The following is a 26,400-nucleotide window of genomic DNA, read 5'->3' on the forward strand; positions in this document are numbered from 1 at the left end:
GGAAAAAAAAAGGTTTACATAGTCTAAAAGTAATAAAATAATCTAAAGTATTAGAGTGTCTGGTTGTTAGTTTTTGTCTCCCTAATACTACCATAATTTTTCTTAGCATGCCTCTTTTGTGTGTTTTAGATTGGGATTAACTCTCGGGACAGTTCAACTCCAATATTCCTAGTTAAGAATATTGCTGGACACCTGTCAGGTTCCTTGCGAACTATTGGATCAGTTGCTGTGGGCCAATATGGTAAATGCACTATGCCTTAATGTTTCATATCTTTTAAGAGTTGGGCATTTCTCTGTCCAGTAACAGATTTAGTCCATGCAACTTCCTGGTCGAGTAACACTGCAATTTCCTAGGGGTAAGAGTGTTCCAGTCTTCTCCAGCAGCTACTAGCCTGAACTTCATTGGAGGCCCTGCTATTCTCCTGGGTCTCATTGCTATGGCCTGTGATGACCACACCATGTATGCAGCTGTGAAAGTCCTGAACTCCATCCTGAACAGCAGCCCAATGAGTGAAAAATTGATGAGGCATATGCATGGATACCAGGTAGATACTCTTCTGTTCCTTCATTCTGGTTATAGTCTTTCCCTTGGAGAACCTTATCCCAAAACCTATCAAAATCCAAGCATATCCTGGTATTTATGATTAGAACTTTCTAAGTTATGAATCTTTGAGAAGGGGATATAGAATAGTGCTCTAAATTCTGTGTTTACAATCCCTGGGAACCTCTATAATGATTTAGCTGCTAATGGGAAGGTGAGGAGAGATGCTTTTTGGCCAGATGTGATCTAGTAAACTAAAAAAGCCAGTGCAGCAGATTTGTGAGTGGCCCACCCTTCACCTTTCACCAACACACCTGATCCCTTCCACAACAGACCATGTATCATGCAGGTCTGCTTCTTCCCTTTGGCTCATTCAGCCTAAGATTCCTCTTTACAGACTGCCCAGTGTAAGGCTGACAATGAATTCCTATGGCTTGATCTTCACTCTGCATTAGGAATTGTGCTGATATAAATAAGTGCTGTCTGGATTTCATTGATTAGGTCTGTCCTAAGTTCATCTTTCAAACCTGAAAGCTGTGCATACTGAAAAGTTTGGTTGTATTTAAGCACTATATACATAATACTATATACATAATATCAGGTGAGTTAAAGCTCAAGTGTGAAGTTTCTGTTCAGTATTGTTTACTTTATGCTATGCAGGCTAAGCGGAGTCTTATGGAACAGAGAAGACTTTAACAGAGCTGGCTTCAAATGAGACTCTTAAATCATTCATGCAGCCCTAATATTATTATAAACTTTTTATTTCCCCATTTTGTGAGTTGTTCATAAATTGATCCTGATTTATATGAATATGTTTGTCATACTTGGATATTGCTTGCCCAATCTGTTCTTGAAGGTGAATGCCAGCCTTTAGATTGTGTATGACCTGTTCCTTTCGACTTCATGCCAAATAGTCATCTCTCCACGTAGCTGATCATCATGTTGCAATGGAGTAATTTTGTTTTTTGTTTGGATGTCTGAACTGTTGTTCTTTAAACAGCCAACTAATAAAAATGTCTCTGATTTGTATTTTCAAAAGAATGTCTATTGCTTCCCACCTATTCAAAATGTAGTGGCTTTCTGAACAATTTTGTCACTGTATAAGGAATTCATCGAATAATCAAAGGTAGACTTAGTTGAAAAACTGGCAATGTTTCACACAAATGTCTTTAATTTGAAGAGGTCAACATTAATATTGTTTCTTACACGGCATTTCCAAGCAAGTAAGAATACATTTATGAAGAATAGTGTCGAAAACCTACTGTGTTATTTACAATTTTATGTTGTTTTTTGTAAATTCCATTCAACATAATAAGGCATATATTTTGCTCTTGTTCAATGTCACAGAGTTGCCAAACTCCTTCAAAAACTTACCCTTTCGCTTACCGCACTAAATTTTATGCCTGGACTGAAACCTTTGCTGTCTTCATAATGTTTATTTAAGATGTATGCATGCATGACTAGTACAGCCAAGTAAACAGTACATTTGTCTTGAATTAAAAAATAGTCTCATGTATTTTTTGAATACATGTTTATACTCTGCACATACTTATTAAGTCTGTTTTTTCAGGTGCTGACCTATCTGCTGAAGAGGAAGACACAGCTGTTGAACAACAGGATTTTGCAGTTAATGTTCTCCTTAGTGGGCACAGCTGAGCTTGGCTTTGAGTCTTCAGTCATCAAGAATTATAGTGCATTCCATTACATTCTGTGCAACTTTGAGGTAAAACTGTTGATGTTACTTTATGGATTTGGCTGTATTAAAGATGGCTTTATAGTATGAGGTCTCGTTTGCTCACAGCACTTCATGTAGCTAGTATTTGGGACAGAGTGGTGGGTGGTGATTTTCCGCACTGTGGCTCACCTGGGGTGGTGGTAGTTCCTGGAATGGCAGGTCCTTTGTCACCACGTCTCCCCAGTGTGCCCCAGTACAGTTCCTGGAGTGTTCCTGGAGACCCTGAGGGTCTGGTCCACAGGGCTAGCTCAGAAGCAGCAACTCCTCACACTGGTAGGAATTTCCCAGTACCTGCAGGTTGTCATTGCAGAAATGACTGAGAGTTTATTTTATTATCCTCCCTGAACTACTTGTAACTCTTTCCTCTGCCATAGTTTACTGTCCTCTCAGCTCAGCAGAGCAGTAAAACCTCTGATTTCCTTTGTGTTTCAGCTTTGGGTGAAAGCACCAGAAAATCTTGACCTTGCTCTTTTTTCACATCTTAAGGAGATCTTGCAGTCCTCCAGGTATGCAAGCTAGTGTTTGAATCAGAAATATGTGGGACAAACTCATCTGTAACCTGAAACTGGAACTGAGGTTTATATGAGGGGTCCAATCCTATCTGGAATCAGTGGACTCCAGGCATGAATCATTCCTATACTGCTCCTTCAAGGCTGGAGTTAGGGATTTGATCAGCCCCTGAGTTGACTGTGGGACCAGACTGGGAAAACCTATTTGGTGACCTGGTTCACATGGAACCGTTGCTGTATGACGGAAGTTTAAATGTCTGATGGGGAGGGGAAATCTGAATGTTTAAACTGAGTATGTAATAATTTTCAAAAAATATCAGCAATTTGCGTTTAAAACCAAAACACAATCCAGGAAGACTTTTTATAACTATAATTTCTTAATCAGCTGTACTAGACTTAAATGTATCTGAAGAGACATAGCATGGCAGAGAGGCTAAGTAGAGCAGGATGCTAGATTCCTTCTTTTTGGTACCAGAAAGCTCTATGCAGAGCTGTCTGGTGTTCGTTACTGAGTTTTACAAGAATAGCATGTATTACCACCAACTCACTGCTTGAAAGTTCAATTTTTTTTTTTTTTTCTTGGAACTCATTGAAATGTAGCAGTTTTTGAGGGACAGGGCAGATGGGTTGGGTAGAGAACACACAAAGAAGTTTTCAGATCTCCATTGCTGACACATATTCAATTTATCTGACGGTGTTTGAAATGTTTCCAATGCAACACTAGAAGTCAAAGGTGTAAAGCATCAGTGCAACCCGAGAACCCAGCAAATTTGGTTCTTTCCAGTAAAAGCTTTTAATAGTCTCTGTACTTTTTTACAGACATGGATGTCAGAATGCTGCAGTTGCCTACCAGGTGCAAATGGTGCCCAAGCTCATTTTCCTCTTCAATGATCCTGAAATCAGTAACTCCAGGATCACTGTGGCTTGCACTATCCTCTCCCATTTGTTGCAAGGATACTTTAACACAAGAGATGTTCTCAGGTAACTTTCAAGTCTAAAGGTTTTTTTCAGTTTGCAGATGAGCTATACTGCCAGTGTTGGAGACAGCTCTATAGTAGAACTTACCTCAGCTTTGGTAGCAGCCTCCAGATCTTTGGCAACTGCAGAATCCCCATTGATGGAAGACTTTCATGCCATCAAAACAGAATTCAGTCCAGTCTCATGTTTTTTTTATGTTTATGTGAAGATGGGTTGGGCAATGACCTTTTCAATGATGGCAAAACCAAGTCTGCTAGTATGACTGAGACTACTCAAAGTCTATACTTAATATTTGGTTTCATTAAAGCCTGCCCCTAAAGTATTGCAATCACTATGGTATTGCAACTTGGCCCCAGTCAACTACATACCTAATCCTGTTGTCTTGGTTTACATCCCAGTAACTATCCTTTTTGTTCTTGAATTTCAATCAGTTAATATATGTTAGTCAGGATTTCATGAAGCAAGGAATTAATTCCTTGTTTGTTTTCCACAGAATGTAAACACCGTGCCATTTTATATTCCCAGCCTAGTTGCATCACCCTGTAGCCTGTGAACTGAGGAAGGCATACATAGTGCTGTCTACAGCCACCTAACTCCAGGGAAATGCACTACACAGATGACAGCTCTTTTTAAAACTCTTTGCCTGAATAAAACCTACTTTTAAAAATGCAGTTGCATGTCAAACCTATGGTCTCTGCAGTCAGCCTTTAGTTCTGTTGAAGAGTACAAGTACCTCAAGTAGATACTGTGGAGTAAGCTAATACATGAACTTACTGCAAGCTCATAGGTGAACTTATTGCTTACTAGCTGTTTTGTGGAATTACCTGTATGTATGTTCATACTTCCTACCTTGGGTTTGTAGGACTTAGTTTATTCTGTTTTCATACAAGCGTGAGTAGCGGATTTAGTATATCATATTTGTGATGTGGTAGGGAGTCTGAATGAGCATTTTTCTTAAAATATCATCTTTTGTTATTCCATGGTAATTGGTTTGTCAGGCACATGAGTGCTGAGCAAGTAGATAAAGACAGTCCCTATCTTCCATATCCAGGAGATCAGAGAATATATCAGACTTCCCCCAGCACTGAAAGATGCTGGGGTTTCTGCTAATCCCAGACTTTTGACACATCCAATGGAAATTGCTGCAGAACAAGTGGTGTTCTGTCCTTTAAGAAATGCTCTTGTGGGGAGGAGGAGGTTATGCACTTGCACTAAGTGTGTATGTCACACTAATCTACCTATAGTTAGAACCAGGCAATCTGTTAAAGTAAGCTACAGATGAAAAGAGATTGCCGGTCCTCCTCCCTGAGTAGCTGCTGGGGTTTCTCTGTGCTCCTCTACATGCTTGGAAACAGAGTGGTGATAACAGTGCCACAGGGAGTTCAGAATCTTTTGTACGAATAGAGTGTTTAACTCAGTATTGCCTTTCTCATAGTGAAAGTTCTTTAAAATCAAGAGAAAAATAAAGTTTCCATATTAGAACAGATATTACTTGCACTTGTAGACCGATGTAATTTTTATTTGCTTTCTAGTTTATGAACTTCTGCATTCCTATTTCAACCCCAGTTTCTGCAACTATTAGAATTTCTGAGAGTTGTCATTAACAGTCATTGTTAGTGAGTATTGAGATTTGCATGGAATCTCAAAGGAATTAAATGAATGTCTTTCTGCTGACCAAAACTGGTTCCTTCTTTCTCTGCAAGGATTGGACTGTTCCTTGTTTACACTTTGAAACCTTCTTCTGTGGATGAAAATCAGATTTGCCTGGACAGTGTGGCTGAGATGCCTGACGAAGGTGAGGAGCTACCTTTGGCGTATATGTTCTGATGGATAGCTAAAGTGCTGTACTTCTTCCCCAGGGCATGAGGGACACTAAATGAAATGCAGTGCTTCTGCCTCCAGTGGCAGGAAGAGACACCATTCAAGTGACTTCACCTGGAAGGGGTCAGGCTGCATTGAGGTGACCTGAATTTTTGGGAAAACTTATATTGCTACAAAGGCCTGATGCGGAGAATAGTGAAGTGACAGTCACTGTGTATAAATCTAGGGAGATCTGACCCACAGCAAAATCCTTCTCCTCCTAAGGGAGTTCCCCTTTTGTCCTTTCTCTATTAGTAAGTCAGCAGTGCTTCAGCTGCTTTGTCCAGAGTATACACAATATTGCATTTCACAGATATACACAGAGATGAAGGCCATTAAATTGAAATTACCCCAAAGCTAACGTACTGAGTTGTTACAAGGAATAAAAAATTCACTTGGCATCCTGGATTTTCTGTGAACATTTTATTATACTTCTAGTTGGAACTCTGCACCTTTTAAAACATCTGTGAATTTATGTCAGCTTTGTGTGTGGGAACTTCCAGTCAGCTGGCTCTTTCATTGTGATCTTTCAGTTGAGATTCTATTAGTTATTGCAGCTCTAAACAACATATTATATTAAGGACATATTGATAACTGTAGTTTATATACATAGACCTCACAGCTAGGCAATACAAGTCAGATCACCTGTTTACGTTTCCTTCTCTAGTTAACCTGAGATTGCTTCCTGTGGATTATTATTCAACATGTAGTCTGGATGAGTTGTCAGAGACTCTAAAGAAAGGACTTTGACAATGTAAGCACTGGTCATTTCTGATGTTAGCAGGTATTCTTGTGTCTGGAATCTGATGTCTGCATCTTTTTACTCTGCAAAAGATTGATATAAGTTCTTCCATTGGACTAATTTGGTGCAAACAAGGTTGTTCGTCAAAGTAATGGAACATGTGTTTTGTCTTTTCATTACTCTTTATAACTTTCTGATATTTGTAGCCTTAAGCCAAACATCTGGAAAGACAATCTGGCTTCGAAACCAGTTACTGAAAATGCTGTTAGATGTACTGTGCTCAGACAAACTTCATCTGTCCTCTGAGTAAGTAAAAACAATTTAGGAAGGCATGGGTGTCTCTGTCTTCTAGATTTCCTCTTTACTGTTGTTTGACCAGGACTAAAAATGCAAATAATATTTGAGTCTCAACAAAATAGTAAGGAAGAGCAAACTGGATTCAGAGGGTTTCTTTTGTCACTGATTTATCTGGCATTCACACTGATGCGTGATCCAACCGCACATCTGATCTCCATTTTGAAAAAACTTCATGGTTTTGGAAAATGTCTCAAAGGAGGAACTTTGATATTGCTGTTTCTTCTGCATTGCAAGGGTTGAAGAAATCCCAGCTGTGTTTCAAAATCAACTTAGTCTAATGTGGGCTTACATGCACACCCTCTATTGTAACCATGAACATGCAGTTACTATAGTTCTACCTTGTATGACAGAAAGGCAGAGGTCGTAGTGCTGGGTGCTATAACTCTGCGTTTTCACCAGTTAACATATCTTGGACTTCAAACTGTAAACTAGAATTTTGAATTTCATAGGTTGAAAGTTCTAGTCTGTGATGTAGTTTTACCTCAGTCACTGATACACTATCTCAGAAGGAGCTTCATGTTAACAAACTTTTTTTGTCTGACAGTAATATAGGTTTGGATTTAGTGGGAATTAAGTGACTTGAACTGTGTGGAGGAGTCTGTTAAATCGTTGTACTTCTGTGTTGTGGTAAACCTTTAATCAGATTTTCTCTAGAGAAACTTCAGATTCTAAATCACTTAGAGATAATTTTAAATAAAATCTCCTTTCTGCCTTTCACCATGTCTCCTTTCATGTGCCTTCATTTACCTCTTTATCCTAGGGAACAAGAAGAGACATTTTTGGCACTGGGGCCAGACTGGTTTCTGCTCTTCACACAGAGCTACCTGCACTCTAGCACAGCTGTGCTTGGAATCAAACTACTTCTGTGCTTCCTCCACAATCGTTTGCTGCTGAACAAATTCAAGGAGGGGATTGTGGCTGGGCGCTGGCTGGAAAACAGCTCTGCAGGGTTGAGTATTCTAATGGGTATGTGTCGGTTTAATACTCCCAAAACAATCGCTTGATCCAGCTCAGTGACAGGAGATTGCTGAAGTAGGTTACAGGAGAATTCCCACTGATCTCAGTAGACCAAGAATTGATATCACCTTCTAGGGCAAGCTTGTCCTAGTACTTCAGCTTTTCTGTGCTGAAGAGTGGAAAGCATTGCTTTTCCCTTGCATCACAGTTGGAATCTCTGATTACCAGTTGCAGTGAGATGGGCCTTCTTGTTTTGCATAAAGTCAGGCTAGCTGATGAGCCTGAGAGGTGTCAAGATGTCAGCTTATGCCCTGAAACCTTCTGTTTCTTTAAGATGTGTTCAGCTTGCTTTATGGTTCTGAGAAAGGGAAGAGAAAGGAAGAAGAATAACTCAGGTAGAATTGCCTGTAACAAAACTGATAGTGGGCTGTTATCTGTTAGTCTGAGAAAGTTTTGTGAACTGTTAATATTGCAGCCTAGCAGAGTACTGAGTGCCATGGGACACAGACAAATGAGGATAAAGTTGGGTCAATAATCCTTCCTCTGATATGGCATTCATTTTTAGACACTTCCTCAGAGTGTTTTCCTTTTCTTTTCCTTTAAAGATAATTTAAAATCTCAGCCTGCAGTGCCTGACAATGGCTCCTTCTTGATTTCTGGGTTTTCTGTGTTGCAAAGATGCCTGATGGATCATGTCCACATCCCCGAGATCTACTTGCTTGTGTCAGGGCTCTTTCTGGCAACTCCACAGTCTGAACCACCTGAAGCAGCCAAGGTATGAAAAAAATAATGGACAAGCATGAAGCTGCTACTGCTTTACTACTTTGGCATTTTGTGGCCTTTTCTATGAAAGGGTTCTCAGGCAAGTTAACCCTACTCAGTTTTTATCATAGTTAAAATGAGTCATTCATACTTTAAAAACTAAGTAATTAACTTTGATTTAAGGAAAATTGTGTTCAGAACAAACTTGTTCATTCAAATGTTAAATGTCATTTAACTACTGCATTTTAGAAGGGAATTCAGATTAGCTTCCCTGTCTGTTCTTACATTGTCAAGACTCATTAAAATCTCAGATTTAGTGGATTTGGATGCTTTCCTCCAGTGTCCTGAGAAGTCATAAGGCATTCTTGCCCTGGAAGTGCCAAAGAAATCTTGCAGAAGACGACAATCCATTAGAGCTATCCTGGGGAAACACATTTAATAAGAGAGGGAGGAGCTGCTGGAAGTGAAGTCTTGGGATTTTTTCTAATGTGGAGAAAGCAGGCATTGTTCTTGATGTCCCACAAATAATTCCGATCTCTTCTTAAAATATGTCTCTTCCTATTGTAGAAAGATCTTGAATCTATGTTGCAGTGGATCTTGCAGCACCACCTTACAGAGAATGTTCTCAAAATTGGGTTGTGTGCAGAGGCAGCTGTTTTATTGCTGGAAATGGTTAGAGTCACTGTGGATAAGGTAAGTGTTTTGTTGTGAGGATAGTGCAGTGCGAATGGTAGAATAAACTGCCTGAGTGTGTCAGATGTCAGTGGCAGTCCTTACCTGTAGCCCCTGGCCTTCCTCTACTCTCACAGGGCAATACTGAGCATAGCAGTGAGAAGGGACTTCAAAACATTAACACAGCTATTGGCCTGGTTATGTTATGTAGCAGATGATGTGGTGTCTTCACCTTTCAGAACTTCTGAATACAAAGATGGATCTTACCCACATCATTACTCATTTTGTTCATTCTTGATGATGAGGTTATGCCAACTTTTTGATTGGGTGTATCTTCAGTCTACAAGCTGGGAGTTGGCTGCCTGTGCCTTGCCTGACTTGTCTGTGTCCATGTCATGTTTACTTAGTTGCTTAGGAATACCTAGGGAGGAGCAGAGAGAAGCTTATATGAGTGAGAGGAATTCTGTCTTGACTAGATGCGCATTTGTCTGTGTTCAGCCTATTGCAGATGCAGAAGGTTCCTGGGAGATCGCCTATCCCGGGAATGTTATCCAGTTTCTGTGCTTGATCTATCACAGTTATACTCAGGACCCCATGTGGCACTGTCCTGACTTCTTGAAAACTTTGGCTATGGTTGTTTTCCATTCTGGACCACCCAAGGTATGTGCATTTAAGCCAGCACAAACCCTTCAGATCAGAGATGGGTTGCTAGGAGGAAAAATCAATTTGAAGGATGAGTTAAAATGCGTTGCTGTCTGTTTCCACAGGGAACCTCTGAAGGTCTTTTGTCTCCTACCGGTCCAGCTGTTGCTGAAGGGAAAGGCTGTGTTGATCACTCTTCTCTCCCACTCCTGCCACATCCTGCCAAGAAACAAGTGTGGGATTTTGTGCAAGTTCTCCTGGTGGACAGTCTTCTCAACATCCCAGCAACCAAACAAGGGCATCCACTTGAGCTGCTTCTTGAGGTCTGTCTTGTAGTCATCAAGCTTTACTGCTCTACCTTTCACTGGGGGTGAAAGGACAGGAGGTGTCCTGCTAGTGGCCAAGTGAAAAAAGGTGCCAACCGTCATGAATGAGTGTATTCAGTCAGCCTTTTCAGCAGCCTAGGATAAGGTTGGGATCACAGGTCTCAGAGGGTGTGCGCTACTTCCTAGTGGAATGGAATTCCTACTTTTTTCACAAGGAAAAAAGGTCTTTTCTGCCTGCTCTGCATTCATGTGAACTAAGAAAATGCTGGCCCTAGACAACAACAAAGGCATTTTTCAAACAACATTTAACATTGAAGTAATGCATTAAAAAAATTTCCCTTTTCCTTAGTAATACCTGCTTGTCATTAGAGCAGCCCTTGAATTTGATGCAAACAAAAAATTTCATGTGCAGCATTCCTGTGTACTTTTTTTTGAGACAACAATTTCTTTTCAGTCCTCAAATAAACCAAAAGCAACTGTCTCCACTTTCATGACAGATTAATACAAGCTATAACAGCTGAGTCTGGTTTATGTATTTTAGCCACTCAAAGCACTGGAAAGAGTTAGAGTAGCCTGAAGAAAGGGAAAATGGAAAATTTAGGCTTCAGCTCCAAATTGTTGATAGTCCAGGTGTCCCAGATGTGAGTTCTGATGCAGACTTACCTTAGTAATGTAGATAGTAATGAACATAAGCTTGACTGCAACTGTCATGAGTTAAATTGTCTTATGGATCAGCATTTCCCCCTGAAGGCTCATGCAATAACATCTGAATGCTTGGTAGAGTTTAAAATAGAAGATGGCTCTTCTGACTATCTGAATCCTGAGCCTGTTAAGTGGAGCTGAAATACCCTGAGGGCAAGATCTCTTGGGAGCCGCCTGTGAACCCAGGTTTTAGCTCTGTGCAAAACATTGTTTGTGTCTGGTGTGCAGAGGGCAGCTGGCTGTCAGCTAGAGAGTGTAGACCTGTGTAAGTTTTCCTTTTTTCCCAGCTAGGGTATGAGGTTCTGCCATCTCATCTGCTGCCCAGTAACTACTCACATGTGCACTCTTGCTGAACTCTGTATGAGAGGTACCATGTTCCCTTTGCCTGGAGGAGTACACCAGATCTCTGCATCTATGTGTAACTGTGGATTAGCTGTCACAGATAAATTTTCAGCCTGCAGCCGCTGTTTCATATGCCCACACCAAGGGCTAAAGTGTGCAAGGGAGGCAGAATAGCTGTCCTTGCTCTTTTTGTGCTGTTTTTGCCCTCCTCTTCCTAACACGGTGCCTAGGTGTTTAAGAGAAATGTTGAACTGTCTCAGTACTGAGTGTCTCTTGGAATTTCTTCTCACTTATTGAACAAAACTTTTACTGTATCTGAACCTTTGACAGGGATAATCTGCCAAAGATCCAGTGAAATCAAATGCCTTTGAATAAGGTTTGAAAGTGAATTTGAGTCTGATTTCCTGGTTGTTTTCCTGCTGTACTAATACGTATATCCTCCCTATACAGGTTTCTCCAGAGGATGCCACCAGTGAGCAGAAGAGACATTTTCAGACAAAACTTCTGCTGTCTGCTATGGATGTTTTCCATGTCAACAGCCAAGGCGAGAGGAAAACAAGACCAAGAGGTGAGTGGTGAGAATCAGATCATTAAGTAGCTGATGTTCGGCATGTAGCTGTGATTTCTAGAGAGGTCTGGAAACAGCAGCTAGGACAGTCCAGCTCAACAGGCTGGACTGTCCATTCATTCCTGCTGTAGGCCAGTTTGCATAAATTACTGTAGTTTTACTATTTTTTTTTTTTTTAGAGAGTCTCCACTTTTTTTTTCTCTTTTTGAGAACAGCTTCTAAACATTAAAAAGAGAGTACTTAGAAATCTAGGTTTATCCTTGAGTGCTTCTGAAAACAACCCTGATAAATTAGTTGTTGCTGCTCTCCTTTGAGTCATTAGTTGGACCAGTCCTTCATGATAGTATTTTAGTGAGATTGATTCTGTCCTTAAGATGGAGCCATCGTTTCCAGTCTGATTAAGACTCTAGGTAGACCTAGAACTTTCTTAGACACATCCCACTTCTGAGACATTACGGCATGAGGCTGTTCCTGTTCCTTCTCAGCCCTGGTAACCCTACATCTCACATAAATTTTTTTTGCATCTCAGTCTGCCTTGGCATAATCAACCCTCTTGTATCCTCTCCAGGGAGCAGTGATCCTCATGGCACTTCAGAAACAGCTGCACCTGTATCCATGATGAATATTGCTTATTTTGCTCAGAAGCTGGTTGAGAAGCTGAACAGTGGAATGTTTGCTGCTGACCCCAAGCAAATCCTGCTCTTCACTGCCAAACAGATTATGGGGGTGACTCATGCAATTTTTTTCCAACTGTTATCAGCATGTTGTAATATGCTCTGTTTCACACTGAGGTTGTCATACTGCAATTCTCAAGAAGATGGCTGTAATCTATTTGGTGACTGTGATTATTCCTGTTTCCTTGCATGAGCACATAATGGCTCCAAATGACCATCAAAGCTAGATGTTGCAGTGTAAAGATGGGATAGTTAGGTCTTTTATGCCACTGTCTGTCAGCTGTGTATGTGTTGCTCAACAGGAACAGATCAATCTCTTCCACAATCCAGGGGACTTCAGCAGAAACATAGGAAAATCAAATTTGTATCTAATAAGTAGTTCAGAGCACTTTTGCTGAAATAAGTTTGCAACAGCTTAAATGAAGTGAGAGGAGTAGATCCTTGGGGAGAAAGTTCTTTGAGCAAGCCAAGTACTCTGCTGTTTTGTGTTTTCACAGGTCTCAGAAAGCCCTGTTTCTCAGAAGGAAGTTTTCCTCAATGCCCTGTACAGCTGTTTAAACAGAGCCATCCTACACTGCCTATCCAGACCACAACAATCGCTGCCTGAACAGTTTAATGTTCTGAATACTCTCAACGTCCTGCAGGAGCAATGGGACATTATTTTTGCAACTTACAACTCAAATAATAATTTTATTGTCTGCCTTATGTACTGCCTTTGCCAACTGAATTCGGGCAGGTACAAATGTTCATCTTAGTATAATGTCTGTTTGCATCTCTACGCTATTATCTATGGGAGTGGGTGCAGAGGGGGATATTTCACAAAACTCAGGCAATATCCATTTGGAGGAATCACTAGAAGCTGATGCTGAGCTGGATTCAGTTAAGCTAAGGAATTTGAATGTAGTATATGTACTGTATCCTAGCAAGCATTTGACCCATTGGGCTCAGTGCTCTAGGACTTTAAAGTACCATTCTGCTTAAACAGGGCAAGCCTTCTGCTTTGATTTGGTGTCTCTTGAAGTGGTAGAGTAAAGCCATTTGGGGAAAGACGGTTGTTTTCCTCATACACTTTAAAAAATGAGAAAACAGCAATGTTTTGATGTAATTTTTTATCATTTAATTTGGAGGAGAGGAAGGTTACTAATGTGCTCAGTATTCCAGAGGCCATGGATTGTCTTTCTGCAAGAAAGTGGAAGTGATAAGCTTTTTTTCAATTAGAAGGCTATTTTCTCCTTGAAACACTAGTGAGCAGAAAATTTCCTACCACCTCTCTTGCTCAGAGGCAGCTAGTATGTGTGTTTGTGGGCATAATAAGCAAGGCACAGTGGATGGTAATAATATAATGCTTAATTCATCTTTTTTTTCATTTTGAAAAGGATGTTTCATTTCAGAGACACCCAGACAAGCTTGCATATTTGTCTAAACAGAACCTTTAAATTTGCACATATGTTTAATTGCTACTCTTTATTAACTGAAACATCTGTATGTATCTCTTTACTCATCCAGCATTTCCACCAGTTTACTCACTTTGGAGTTGTAACAGCAGTTAACAAGCTTGAACTGATTTCAGTGGAGTTGGCTCACAAGCCCATCATTAAAATGAGAATGTGGAAATCTTCCTGGGATGTGGGCTAGAGCATGCAGGTGGCCATTCTCTGGGACATCTGCATGGGCTAATTTAGAGTTTTTCTGATCCAGCAGCTATTCTTGTGTGGGTACATATAAAACATATATAAAAGTGTGCATGGATCTTGTGAATCTTTCTGTTATGGTTATTGTTACTTGGATCTGAGTGGCAGAGTCCTGATTGTAGTGAAGTTGGGAGTTTTGCCATTGGCTTGGGTAAAGGTAGAACATCCATACCCAATCTGTTTGCTGTTCTTACAGGTGATGTGTCTGAGGTACTCTGAGGTAAGCTGGGGAGTTATTTTAGACATCTGTTTTGTCAAAAGAAGCAGATATTGGCTAGTGCTTTTTTTCACTATAATGATATTTATTGTTTCAGTGAAAACCTTCCATGCTGCTTAGATGGTCTGAATTAAATCCATTAATACAGTATCATATCAGAAACTCATGTCCTGGGGTCTTTTCTTGATTGTTTTTATTCCAGTCAGATAATAACTTCCAGGCCAAAGCTGTTGAGATGGGGTAAGGGTTGCTTTTATGTAACAAGAGTATAAACATAAACAATTACAGAATTGTTGGTGCCATCCAAAATCCAAACATAGCAAATCCAGGGAATCAGAATTATGGTGTTTGAAAGAAAATCAGAAATAAAAATGGTAGGTTTACATACCCAAGAGATTTGACCCTCCCATGTTATAATGCCTGTTTACAGTTGAAAGAACGTAGTATGTTACTAGTGGCTATATATTATATATAATGGACAGCTCTTCTGTGACCAAGCCCATGTTGTCTGGATGCCTTAAGTAAGCCTTTTGCATTTATTGGAAGTATTACTGTTTTACTGAAATTCCTGGTGTCTTTTACCTACTGAGTGGTAAATGATCTGACACTCCCACACACACACACCCCCAAAGCAGCACTAACTCTTTGGTCATGGTGATGTTCTCAATTATAATCACATCTACATGATACTAATATCATGGCGCAAAAGTTCATGGCTTTGTTGTGTTGAGTGCTTTGTAAACTCAAAGAACAATCATTGGTGCAAAGAACTTGGACTAAGTACAGCAAGGCAGTGTTTCCCACATAATGGGAGATAACTCTAGTGAAGAAATTCAGAGCAAAGAGATGACATACAAGATCCTCAGAGGAGGTGCAAGAAAGCTGGATGCAAGCTGTCTGCATCAGTACAGCCTTGTGTTCCAGCTAATTGAGATGAATGGTAGATACAAGAGCGATAAGGTGAATAGTCCTTGACTTTGAAAACCACACTGGCAGGGAGTGGATGTGTAGTAATACTTTTACCTTTTTCACTATCCTCAGTATGTTTAAAGTCTCGTTTCCTTACATGGCGCTTTTTTTTTTGGTCACAGCTATCCAGAAGGTTTTGGGATAGATGCAAAACCAAAGCTGGCTTCATATCACCAAATTTTCCTTGCACCCAGTGAAGACGAAGAGGGCAGCCTGCCTACTCCAGATGATGGTAATTTATGGCACATGTTGCCTTTGGCTTACAGAACAGGAAAGTATGTGGCCTAAACCATTATCAGAGCAGCTTATACAAGCGCTACTCAATTGCATCTTCAGTGTATAGGCATTGTAGGCACAGCATAGAGAAAGGAAGGTTGTGCTGAAAATGACTCCTGTTCACATCATATCTTTTTATTCAAAATTCACACTCCATGTCCTCAGGTGTAATGGATGTCAGTTTGGAGATCTCTCCCTCATGTTGTGGCCAGTATCAGTGCCCAGCAACACAGTATTTGTAGCTCTATTTCTTTTCTTAAGGCCTATACAGAGCTTGTATCCGTCTGTTGTATACAGGAAGAAACATTTTGCTCTTTTAAGAGAAACGCTGGAAAAAATTTTGGGCTGGACTCAGTGTGGAGGCTGTCACCTGAGCCCTACAGAAGAGTGGTGCTTTTTAAAAATTATTTTATTTTTTATACTTTGGCTTCAATATGATGCAACCGAGTAAGTCTGATTTGCAGGGAAACACAGCAGAAGAGCTCAGCACTTCCTTGAACAGTATCCTGTTGCTGGGTCAAATTGTTTGATGACTTGGTTACCTTCACCCACTGTCTCTACTGATGTTTGGCAACATAAAAGAATGTCCTTTACGTGCTTTAGCACTCTACATATGATAAGGAGATAATAAAAATTCCGATGAGATGGTTTTCCAAGGCAGAAAGTGGTTAGAATAGCCTGTCACTCCTACTTGTTTCTTTCAGGGAGTTGAAATATAGTAAAATAAATGTCCTGCTGTTTTAGACTGACTAGTCTGGCTTAGAATCTATGGAGGCAGCTGTCAAAAAGAAGCAACTCCACTGACTCCAGCAGTTGTTCTGGACCTGTGCTGTTCTACATGTGATGGTTTTGCTTTATCTGCTATTTGACTCATTACACAAAACATGTTTCTTCATTTGTAGTTTCTTTTGTTTCCTAGTCCATCAGGAGATTTTGAGAACAGTAGAAATCATCTGGAAGCAGCTCGTTTCTCAGAGGCGGCAGGCTCTGGAGGACACTTACAAGATGGATCTTTCTGTAAAAGGAAATGACAAAGAAAGGGACATGAAGATAACGGAGATCACTCCTTTGTGGGAAGAAATTATGACAAAAGCTTGGCAACACTTGATAGGTCTCTGTTCTTTTATGGAACACTTGCAGTAAGCAAAGACATTGCAGCAAATGTAGTGCTTAGCAGAAAGCTGCTGATTCCTTGGTTATATCTTTCCTCTGTGCATCACCTGCTAGGTAAAGCAGATTCTTAGTTTCTCTCATCCAAGATTGTGATTGCTTTCTGTGTCATGCTCCAGGCCTTCTGCAATCATCTGGTGATGTTGTAGAGTTCATGCTGTACTGCAAGAAAGGGAAATCTCCTTAGACAGTTGTATCCCATAAGAAAATTTAAAAGGGAGAGTATTTGGATGAAGAAGGGCATCCCAATTTGTGTAGTGCTGCAGGGATTCAAAATTCATGTCTGTATAATGACGCTGGTCTATGACAAGCACCTGTGAGGCTTATAAATAAAGACTTGAGAAGTACATGTTAATTCAATGCTCCTCTTATAAATTAGGTCAAGCCATCTGGAATGAATCACTGTCATGTTGTTCTCTCTTGTCTAATGTGGATACAAAGCCTCTACCTTCCCACAGCCTCAACTTCAAGTCTTACAAGGTGTTCTGTTTTGTGTGTTTGTTTTGGTTTTTTTTTTCTGTTCTGACCCACAGCATCTGAAAAGAAGATTCTCCAGAGTAAAGCAGGGCCAGGCCTGTCACAGAGCAAGCACAATTCCTGGAGCGAAAGCCTCTCCTCAGCTATTAGGTTGGTGCCTGGCCGAAACACAAAGGAAATGACATGCAAATCTGAGGTAATGTCATCTTTTTGTATTTTCTCTCTCTGTCACTGGCTCTGCCTTTGATACGGCTCTGGAGAACTTGTCTGGAATATGTCCGTTGACATGTTCCATTGTAAAACAGACTCCTATGTTCCTTTCCTAGAGTGTTAGAAATAATCACTAAGAAATACTCATTGATTGGAAGAACTTCAGTTGGCAGTATTCATATATAAAGTATTAATGCATACTTTTTGCATGAAGCCTAATTATTGCACTTGAAAGGAAAAACCTTAGCAACCTGTGTGTGTGTTCACAGGGCTCTGCTTGGGTCAGAGCAAGGTGAGGAGATGTTGGCTTTTCTGCTGCCTTTGACTGACATCACTTATGTAAACCTTGTCCTTCAGACACTGAATTTGTAGAAAGGATCAGGTAATACCATAGTACTGTCCTCTCTTATTCTACTTAATATGAAGTATTAAAGGTCCAAATTTTAGTTTAGCCTCAAGAGATAAGGAGATAAGTGCTTATATCAACCAGAGGTGGATCTGGAAGTTATGCAGCATTCTTACTGCCAGGAATGCAGCTGGACTATCTTTGCCACTATAAGCTCCTCTTTTGCTGGGAGAGAGGGCCATTCCCATCTTTTTGCTGAGTGTTTGTTGAGAACACAAATAAAAAGCACCAGTTAGATGTTACATGTTCAGGTGCGTTTGGGCTATAGTAACCAGCTATAGGGTAGGGCAGCAGTGCATTGATAGAATATTCAGAGCTTTGGACCGAACTTATGTTATTGCAGTTCTGGACCTATTAAGGTCTTTTTTTTTTTTTCTCCTGTTGAGGAAAGAGTAAGTCTGTTACAGCACTAGCTTAGGGAGTTTTAACCCTCTAGTTCAAGCTGTAGCAGGTTGCAGCTTTATCCCCAGTGATGGCTGGTTCACTTCTAGGTGTATTGATCAGGAAGGCTACGATACCCAAGTAACGTATCTTGTAGTACCTTACTGAGCTGCAGGTTTTTTCTCAGCATGTTTACAGCATCCTTCTCATTTCTTAAAATCACTTTGCTGCTTACAGAATGAGTAAGTTTTTTCCAGGTACATATGTAGTCTGTGATGTCATACTGCAAGAACATCGACTATTTGCCCTGGGGTCTGTTTAATTATTTTTTAAAATTAATTTTGATTATTACAGCTGATTACACCTCAGTGAGCAATGTAATTGATATTTGTAAATGTATCCCAAGGAACATTTTGTACAACATGCTTTTTGCTGTTGAAGGTTAAAGACTCTGTTATTGGTTTTTCCCTAAATATGCCCACATCATTAGTTCCTCCAGTGAAAAGGTTGCCATCTGGAAAAGGCAGCACAGAGACATTATTCAGGCACAAGTGCATGAAATTGGTGTTTCTGCATCTTCTGTCTCTCTCCTGCAAGGAAGCGGCTTGTAATTAAAGGAGCTGGGTTTGGAGGAAACATTACTCATTAGGTGTTATTCCTTATCATGTCAAGGACTGACAGCTCCACAGCTCTGATAAATTGTTCCTCTCAATGAGATGCAAAGCTACAGTTCCAAATGTTCCTCTCCAATCTCCCTCTCCCCCTTTCTCTCTCCTGCCTATCTTTGAAAGAGTTTCACTTACTTTTCAGAGAGATGAAATCAAGGGGAAGAAACTTAATTTATTTGTTCCTCAACAACATTCTTTCTTCACACACTTCACAAGCAATGTACAAGGTGGGATTTCCAGTATCAAAAGAAGTTGGGAGCACAAGTTACATTAAAAGTATATAAAAAGTATATAAATATAGCATTTATAAATAGCATATAAAAATATATAAATAGTATTTGTGCTTCTAAATCTTCTTTCTGACCTCACTTTGATAGTCACTTTAAAAAGTGCTGTAATGTGATTTTTGTATCATTTACGGGTCTCATGTGCCTTCTGTACTCACTTGGGAAAAATCCTCGGATACTGGCCTCTATCTTCACTACTGCTACTTATGAACCTATGTCCTACAGCAATAGGCACTTGGTTGAAAAATGGAGATAAAAGGAAAAGTAGTAGTATGAACTACATAGTGAGAGATAAAGCCTTTACATCCCACAGTAAAATAAAAATCTATGCTTTTACTGAGAGCTAAGCATGATTGTTCCTAAATGAACAAAAACTTATTAAGTTTGAGAAAAGTGCAGAAATTCAGCCTGGATTTCAAAGCTTTGCCAAGTAGAAAGAATAAATGGTTTGGCTACTGGGTTATTAATTTGTTTCCTTTATTGATTGAAAATAAGCAAAGAAATTGTAGTAGTAGCAGCATGTACTGCAAATTAAAACAAAAAACAGAAAACAACCAAACAAACAAAAAACAAAAAAAAACCCCAACCAAACAAAAAAAAACCCAGCACAACAAACAAAACACCCTCCTGAAAACTATCAACTTTTTCCCCTGTTGTCATTTACAAAATAGCAAGAATGCTTTTGAGACCAAATCCTCAATCTGGAAAAAAAGTCAAAATACAAACTATTCACTCAAGGAGCAGACCTCGTGTTTCTGCTGTACTTTCACTCAGGATCTCCAGCATCTGTGAAGCCAATTCCCTGCTAATTGGTTGCAAATATCAGAATTAGCAATCAAATGCAACTGTGTTTTCCCCATATTTATGAATCCACTTTACTATCTCATGCTCTGCTCTGAGCTTTATCTGGAAGGCATGATCATTCAGAAAAGAGAGTGTGATCACTTTTCTGGTAGTAAAATGGTGATGATCTGCTCTGGTAATTGCTATTTTGTGCTTTTTTGGAAGACTGAGTAGCCATGCAGGAGCAAGAGGAACACTGTACAAGATCAAATTTTTTAATGCTTGTAGGTGACAGAGCTCGGTATCTTTGCCAGCAGGAGGGTCTATAAGACTCTGAATGCAGTGCCAAAGGTTTCCAAATAATTGACTTTCCTATTTCAAAGAGACCATTTTGATCTCTTGCTTTTTTGCTTCCCGTCTTCCCCTGGTCCCTTCCCTCCATCTAGAATGTGTATTTAATTTTTAGGTTAGCAATGACTGTGTTTGTCATCTTCAACAAGCTGCAAGAGCAACAAGGGACCACTATAACAATCATATTTCAGTAAATTGTAAATCACTCAACAGCTTCTACCATGCAGCGTCCTGAGGTTCTTCAAGAAGATGAATGCCTGAGCAAGGTTACAAGCAGCACACCTCTGACTACTGAAAGGCACACATATAGTTATTATCCTTTAAAAGAAATGCAGAGCCTCCTGAGTTTTACAGCAGGCTTGATCATGCCTGTCCTCTTGTGTTTTGGTTCATTAATTATATTCCTCTATGCCAGAGACCCATATACCTTGAAAGAATGAAATAGAAAAGGTCTTTTTAATCCCAGAATGAAGAAGTTAACAGAGACCTCCTAATTGCAAAACCAGAAACTTTATGGTTGGATTTTTGTCAGCAAACATACACTTGTGAAGATAGCTACACATAAAGAGCCAGTGTCTGATGTTTGTTGCTCTGGTTTTGTCACTCTATCCATTGCAAGAGAATTCCTCCTAGTTAAGTGATGGGAGAATGCAGCCTTTGAACCCTAAGGGTTTTTGAGCAGTTTGATGGATAGCTTGGTTTCTGCTCTGCTGCCCTCAGTGTACACAAGGTCACTGCAGAGCTAATGGCAAAAAAACTCCCAGCAACAAGAACAACAAAAACAAACACCGAAACAACAAACAACAACAACAGACCATCTAGTGGTGTAGCTCTACAAATGACAAAATACTAGGTGCTGCATTTGGCTTGACTGGGAGCAGTTAGTTTTTCTTTAGTTGACTTTGTAGTAAGAGCCACTCTCTTGTGCTTGCTTTTGTTAGCAGCAGGCAGACTGTTAAATCCACAGCAAATCTGTAAAAGGTAGCTGCATCGATGTGTCAGCAAGAATTGCCTCTGTCTCTGTGGATAACTTTCTGAAGTCAAAAGGTCTAAGGGAAGACCTCTTGGCTGAGACTTGAGTCACTGTCGGACATAGAATCTACTTCTGTTCCTTTTGAAAATTCTTCCTCTTGATTGTTTACAATGTAATTTTTAAAATTATTTATACTGATGGCTAAGCAGTCTTGATGTACCTGCTGAAAATAAACTGCAAGTTCGTTAACTCATTTAGGAACATGAGTTGTATGTCTTCATCACTGAGCAAGAAGGTAGTGATATGACCAAGGACCACTTGAATTCTGCATAGTTTCCTACACCCTTGCTTAAAGTAATAGCAAATGTCTCTTGGGCAAGCTCCATGGAAAGTTGTCTGTCGAGTCCTACCTCTATGGTTAGATTCCCAAGAGGAAGAAAGACAGCCTCTCAAATATCTTCTAAGAGCTAGTATTTCTTTTGAAGTCTGAGGAAGACTGAGGCATGTTTCAAATATGTTATTTCAAAGTCTTTGAGACTTTCTTTAGTGTTAGGTTTAGATTTTAGTTTTAGATTTACAGGAATTTTTTTTTTTTTTTTTTTTTTTAGTTTTCTCATGTATTTATTCACCAGACTTTTCTCTTAGGCCAGCAACTAAGTGTTGTTCTTACAGAAAATTATTCTTTACACCAAGAACAACAATATTTTCAAATTTCACAGCCAGCAAAAAAAAAAAAAATTAAAATTGTTTCACATGTAACACTCATTCTTAAGATAAATACGACTAGTATACCTAGTATCTCTAGAGATTCACCTATGGCAATAATGCATTATATTCTGAGAAGTTGTTAAACATAAAATTCTCATTGACTTCTGTGGGAGTTTGAACTTTAAGCTTAAATTCTTTCTGTGCTGGAATTTTAAATCTCTACATCAACAGTTACAGGAGTTTTTATAGGGTGTTAGGACTTACATAGTACACATAGCAGGTGCATGACAGATACAGAATTAGTCCCGTCTGGGCAGGGCTCTCACCCCACGAGAGTCCACCAAGTAAGAGCACTGAGGCTTCATTCACTCCTGGCTGTCAGTCTTGCTTCACACTTTTTGCAGCCGTCTTTACAGCTTTTGCATTAGGTGTAGAGGAAGAGGGAGAAGTGATCTGTTTTAAATTAACATGTACAGATCACACTCATAAATTTTTGGGTGAGATGTCTGTCTGCAAAAGTCTGTGTTTTTAAGGTGGTTTTGAACGAGGTTTTTCAAGGAGAAGTGTTTAATGTTGAACTGGAAGGCTGATGATTCCTAGGCTCTTGTCAGAGCACAGAAGATTCAGCCCCAGGATATAAAATCAGTGTTAGATCAAAATGCTGTGTGTCAATGGGCTTTGACTTCTGAAGGAAAGCAGCTTTATCTCAAGTTGTTGGACACAAATTGTAAATGTGACTTTGCTGTTATCAGCAAAGGTGTCAGTGGCAACACAAGCAGCTGAACCCAGAGCTAAACACTGGACTAGTGCTTTCAAATACTAGCTATTTCTTTCCTGATTTATGGCATCTTTCAATAATTGACTGTAAAATCAAGGCTGATGCTGACCAGGCTGGGTTTTCAAACAGTAGTAGAGTCACTGCATCAGAGAGTGGTTGTTTAAGATGGGGAGGTAAGTGAAGCAGTGAAAAGGAGGAGAGGGTTGAACAAAAAGACCTTGCTAGTTTGGGATGAAGGAGGGCCAAACTCAACCTAGCAGTTCATAACAGGTGAAATGAAGAAGATAGAAATAGAAATATTTGAAACATAATCACAATTATTATTTAATCAAATATTTTCCTTACCAATCACTCAGTTGATCTGTTATTGACTTTTCAAGTTAACTGAGTTAAACCAAATAAACATATAATGGTATTTCTTTGAAAAGTGCATCATTTGTGTAACATCTTTATCTTCATAATAGAAGGATAATTAACATCACTAATTATCTAATTAAGTTCATTAACTATCCACCAACAGTGCACTATGAAGTTGACATTATGTTCTTCTGTCAACAAATGCTTTGATTTCTTAGGAAGTAATTAAAATGTAAATTAGCATGTCATTAAATGCACAAGGGAAGTTTGGAATCAAATATTCATTTCAAAACTGCTCATAGCACACTTTTTTTTTACTTCGATGAAAGCAGGCACTTTACTATTAATGATGTATATTAAACAATTTCCATTATAATATTATTGTCTTGTTTAATAACTGGCTCAAAGCTAAATTACAGTATGCTGCAGCAAGCTGGAAAAAGGTTTTTTTTAACTTTGCAAAAAGAATTTTTATGTCCTTTTAAGTGGATATCTGACACTGCTCATTTATCGTTTACAGATTGATTACAAGATCAAAAAGAAATAATTCAACAGGTCAATAAGCTAGATAAGAACTTCATAAAAACATTAAATGCAGAGCTATCTAAATTTATATGATTAAAATCACCACATTTTCTGAAATTTATTGGAATAATTTCCACATTCATTGAAGATAACTGTTTAACAGAGAAGTTGGAACATGAAGGTTGTATGGTGATGCATACAAACTATTAGTCTGACTCAGATCAATGGGCCACTCACCCCACAGTCTGTCCCCTAAAGTTCCAGTACTGGTTGCTACAGGAGATGGTGTGTGACAGCACAATGCACAGGAGAAAATCTATCCTAGCAAAGTTGTTGTTTTCTTGATTTATATCAATTTTGTCTTAAAACCTGAAGTACAATAAACAATATCCCTTCCAAACCTTTTTGTGAGTAACTATTCACAGGGAGTTTTTTCTGTGTTTTTAAACTCAGTGGTGTCCTATGGCAGAGAAGTCCCTTAATTTAATCATACATTTTATGAAAAGATGTTTTCTTATGTTTCCTGAATATTTTTTTAAAATTTATTTTTGCCTTTCAAGCTAGAGATTGTGTCTGGTTCAAGTTTAAGCTTGGATATAGGATTTCAGCAAGTGAAGTTCAGTGTTTAAAGCTGATAGCGTTGAAATCTCATCTTTCAAGAGCTCTTGGTTGCAGAGTTTTATTTTCACATAACAGAGGTGATGCCAAATGAGTCGAATGGTCTTAATGCAGATGAAAGCACAACTTTGTTTGAATGCAGATAAACCCTAGAAACAAGTGCTAGCCACTGAAACGGCTTTTTTTTTTTAACCTCTGCTGAATGTGTAGAAAGACGAATACTTTTTCATATTTCTTGGTCCAAATATGGCTGGTTTTTTCCCTAAATTTTGATGCAACATTTTATTTATAAAGATTTCAGAAATAAATTGCTTAAATTAAGTTCCTTTATAGGGATTGTTTGATTCAAAAACCTGAAGTGGCAATTTAAACTGAATCAAATGTACGTTTTTTGCTTTAAAACTTTGGGTGGAATCAACATTCTCATCAAGAGTTTCCCACAGAAAATAATTTTTCATTATTTTTTAAGTTCTATATTTGTTCTATTTTAAAAGACAAATAATGTATTTGTTTTCAATTATGCTATTTATTATTAGAAATCTTTGTAAGGAGAAGAATTATGACCTAATTTGCTTATCAACAAGTTATGATTTCATATATGGTATCTTGTCTCATGCAGGGAGCAGTATAAAATGCACATAGGAGTCTGGGTGCCCAGATAATTAAGTATGAGCTTCTATCAGGCAGCAGGGACTGAAAATAGCTGAGTGGGTACCTGCAAGTAGAGAGCAGAAAATCAAGAAAGGCCCTAGAAATGTCTGCAAGGTGAATGTAAAGGTTTCTAACCTGTGTTTAAGTCTGTGACCATTTGTTTCTTGTTCTCATCCTTGCTAGCCAAATTAAAGCTGAAGCTTGGTTGTGCCTGTGCTCCATTCATGCTTTCTGCTACAGAGTAGCCTGTAGAGTTCAGGGTTGTTCTACAGGCACTAAAAAACTCTGGAAGTAATCTTGTCACCTTTAAATGTGTGTCATTTTAGGAAAACTGGTAATTTTAGGGGTCAGGGAAAAGATGTGTCTTTGTATTCTGTACTCTGAGCTCTAAGCATACTCCAATGTTTACGGAATTCTTTCTTCAACTAAAGGATTAGAAGTACGCATTTTTCTTAGAAGCCATAATTTAAATGTAATCAGAAAATGCCAGTGCATGAGGCTTTCAGGTAAATGCATTGACAGACTATGTAATAAAGCCCTAAGTTACATATGCCTATAGGACTTCATAAAAAACCACCATTTTAAATAGAAACAGGAAAATGTTAAGAACAAGTGAAGGAAAGAAGAGACCTCGTTGCTGTTCCCCATAATGCCAAGGTTTGACCCTCACCTTTCACTAGAGCTTAAAGCTAATACCTATGCTGTAACAGGATGGAAACTGAGCCCTCAAGAGGCTGAGTGAATTATCCCAAAGTCACAGAAATCATTCTCAGACAGGATTAAAGAACAAGAGTGTCTTGCCTCCCATTGGCTTTTTTGGTCTTAGGAGACTGTTCTCCCAGGAATCTATCTCTTCAGTAGTAGTTGAAGGAGTGCGTATGTATGCGCACATACATACATATATATAGTTGCTGTACAAGTAGATCTGCTTCTGTGCTGCCTGAGTTTAGCTGATAAATACAGTGTGGAAGCCTCATCACATGTACATCATACTTTGGTTTTATCCTCTTGAAACCAACCCCTGTGTGTGCGTACATTTATGATGCATTGAAATATGGAGGTTTTTCTCATTAAGTTTGCTATTCCCCAACCAACTGGCGATGCCAGGAATCCATCCATGATCCTTAGGAGCAGTTGGCACTGTGCATTAGCCTCCTAGTGGGTTGAGGCACGAAGCTTCCATGCAACACTTAACTGCTGGAACACAGTCTGTTGAAAAGCTAAATGAATTTTGGCAAACTAACAAAAAAATCTACAAGGCAATAACAATTTTGTGATTTTAAAAGAGCCTGCAAACAACCCTCAGTGTGGAGAGTATATGTGAAGGAGTAGGACAAACTCCTCTTTAATCTGCTAAGGAAAACATTATCTGCCTTAGTTTAATGCTTGCTACCTGGTGACTAATGAAATGATTTTTCCTCTTATGAAATGAACCTACTCACCTTCTAATGCATAGTCAATTACTTGAAAAGTAGTCTGGTCACAAGATGGGTGGCCTATTGTTTGCAGAGGGTAGCGGCATCACTGGTCTGTGATT

The 26,400-nt window shown here is 39.2% G+C and overlaps 1 protein-coding gene across 1 annotated transcript in view; it reads left to right on the forward strand.

Moving 5' to 3' along the window:
• Nucleotides 1-26,400, forward strand: part of WDFY4 (WDFY family member 4) — a 148,688-nt gene that overhangs the window by 43,093 nt on the left and 79,195 nt on the right. Inside the window, exons 21-38 of the mRNA XM_065638992.1 lie at nt 130-241; nt 355-545; nt 2,112-2,264; nt 2,709-2,782; nt 3,605-3,766; nt 5,467-5,558; nt 6,572-6,671; nt 7,483-7,688; nt 8,285-8,454; nt 9,009-9,134; nt 9,612-9,773; nt 9,881-10,078; nt 11,576-11,693; nt 12,262-12,419; nt 12,865-13,103; nt 15,367-15,476; nt 16,440-16,631; nt 17,224-17,363. Coding sequence (XP_065495064.1) covers nt 130-241; nt 355-545; nt 2,112-2,264; nt 2,709-2,782; nt 3,605-3,766; nt 5,467-5,558; nt 6,572-6,671; nt 7,483-7,688; nt 8,285-8,454; nt 9,009-9,134; nt 9,612-9,773; nt 9,881-10,078; nt 11,576-11,693; nt 12,262-12,419; nt 12,865-13,103; nt 15,367-15,476; nt 16,440-16,631; nt 17,224-17,363 — 2,703 coding nt within the window. The remainder of the gene's footprint in view (nt 1-129; nt 242-354; nt 546-2,111; nt 2,265-2,708; nt 2,783-3,604; nt 3,767-5,466; nt 5,559-6,571; nt 6,672-7,482; nt 7,689-8,284; nt 8,455-9,008; nt 9,135-9,611; nt 9,774-9,880; nt 10,079-11,575; nt 11,694-12,261; nt 12,420-12,864; nt 13,104-15,366; nt 15,477-16,439; nt 16,632-17,223; nt 17,364-26,400) is intronic.

This window comes from Caloenas nicobarica, chromosome 7 (assembly GCF_036013445.1).
Source record: "Caloenas nicobarica isolate bCalNic1 chromosome 7, bCalNic1.hap1, whole genome shotgun sequence".
In the NCBI taxonomy this organism is placed as follows: Eukaryota; Metazoa; Chordata; class Aves; order Columbiformes; family Columbidae; genus Caloenas; species Caloenas nicobarica.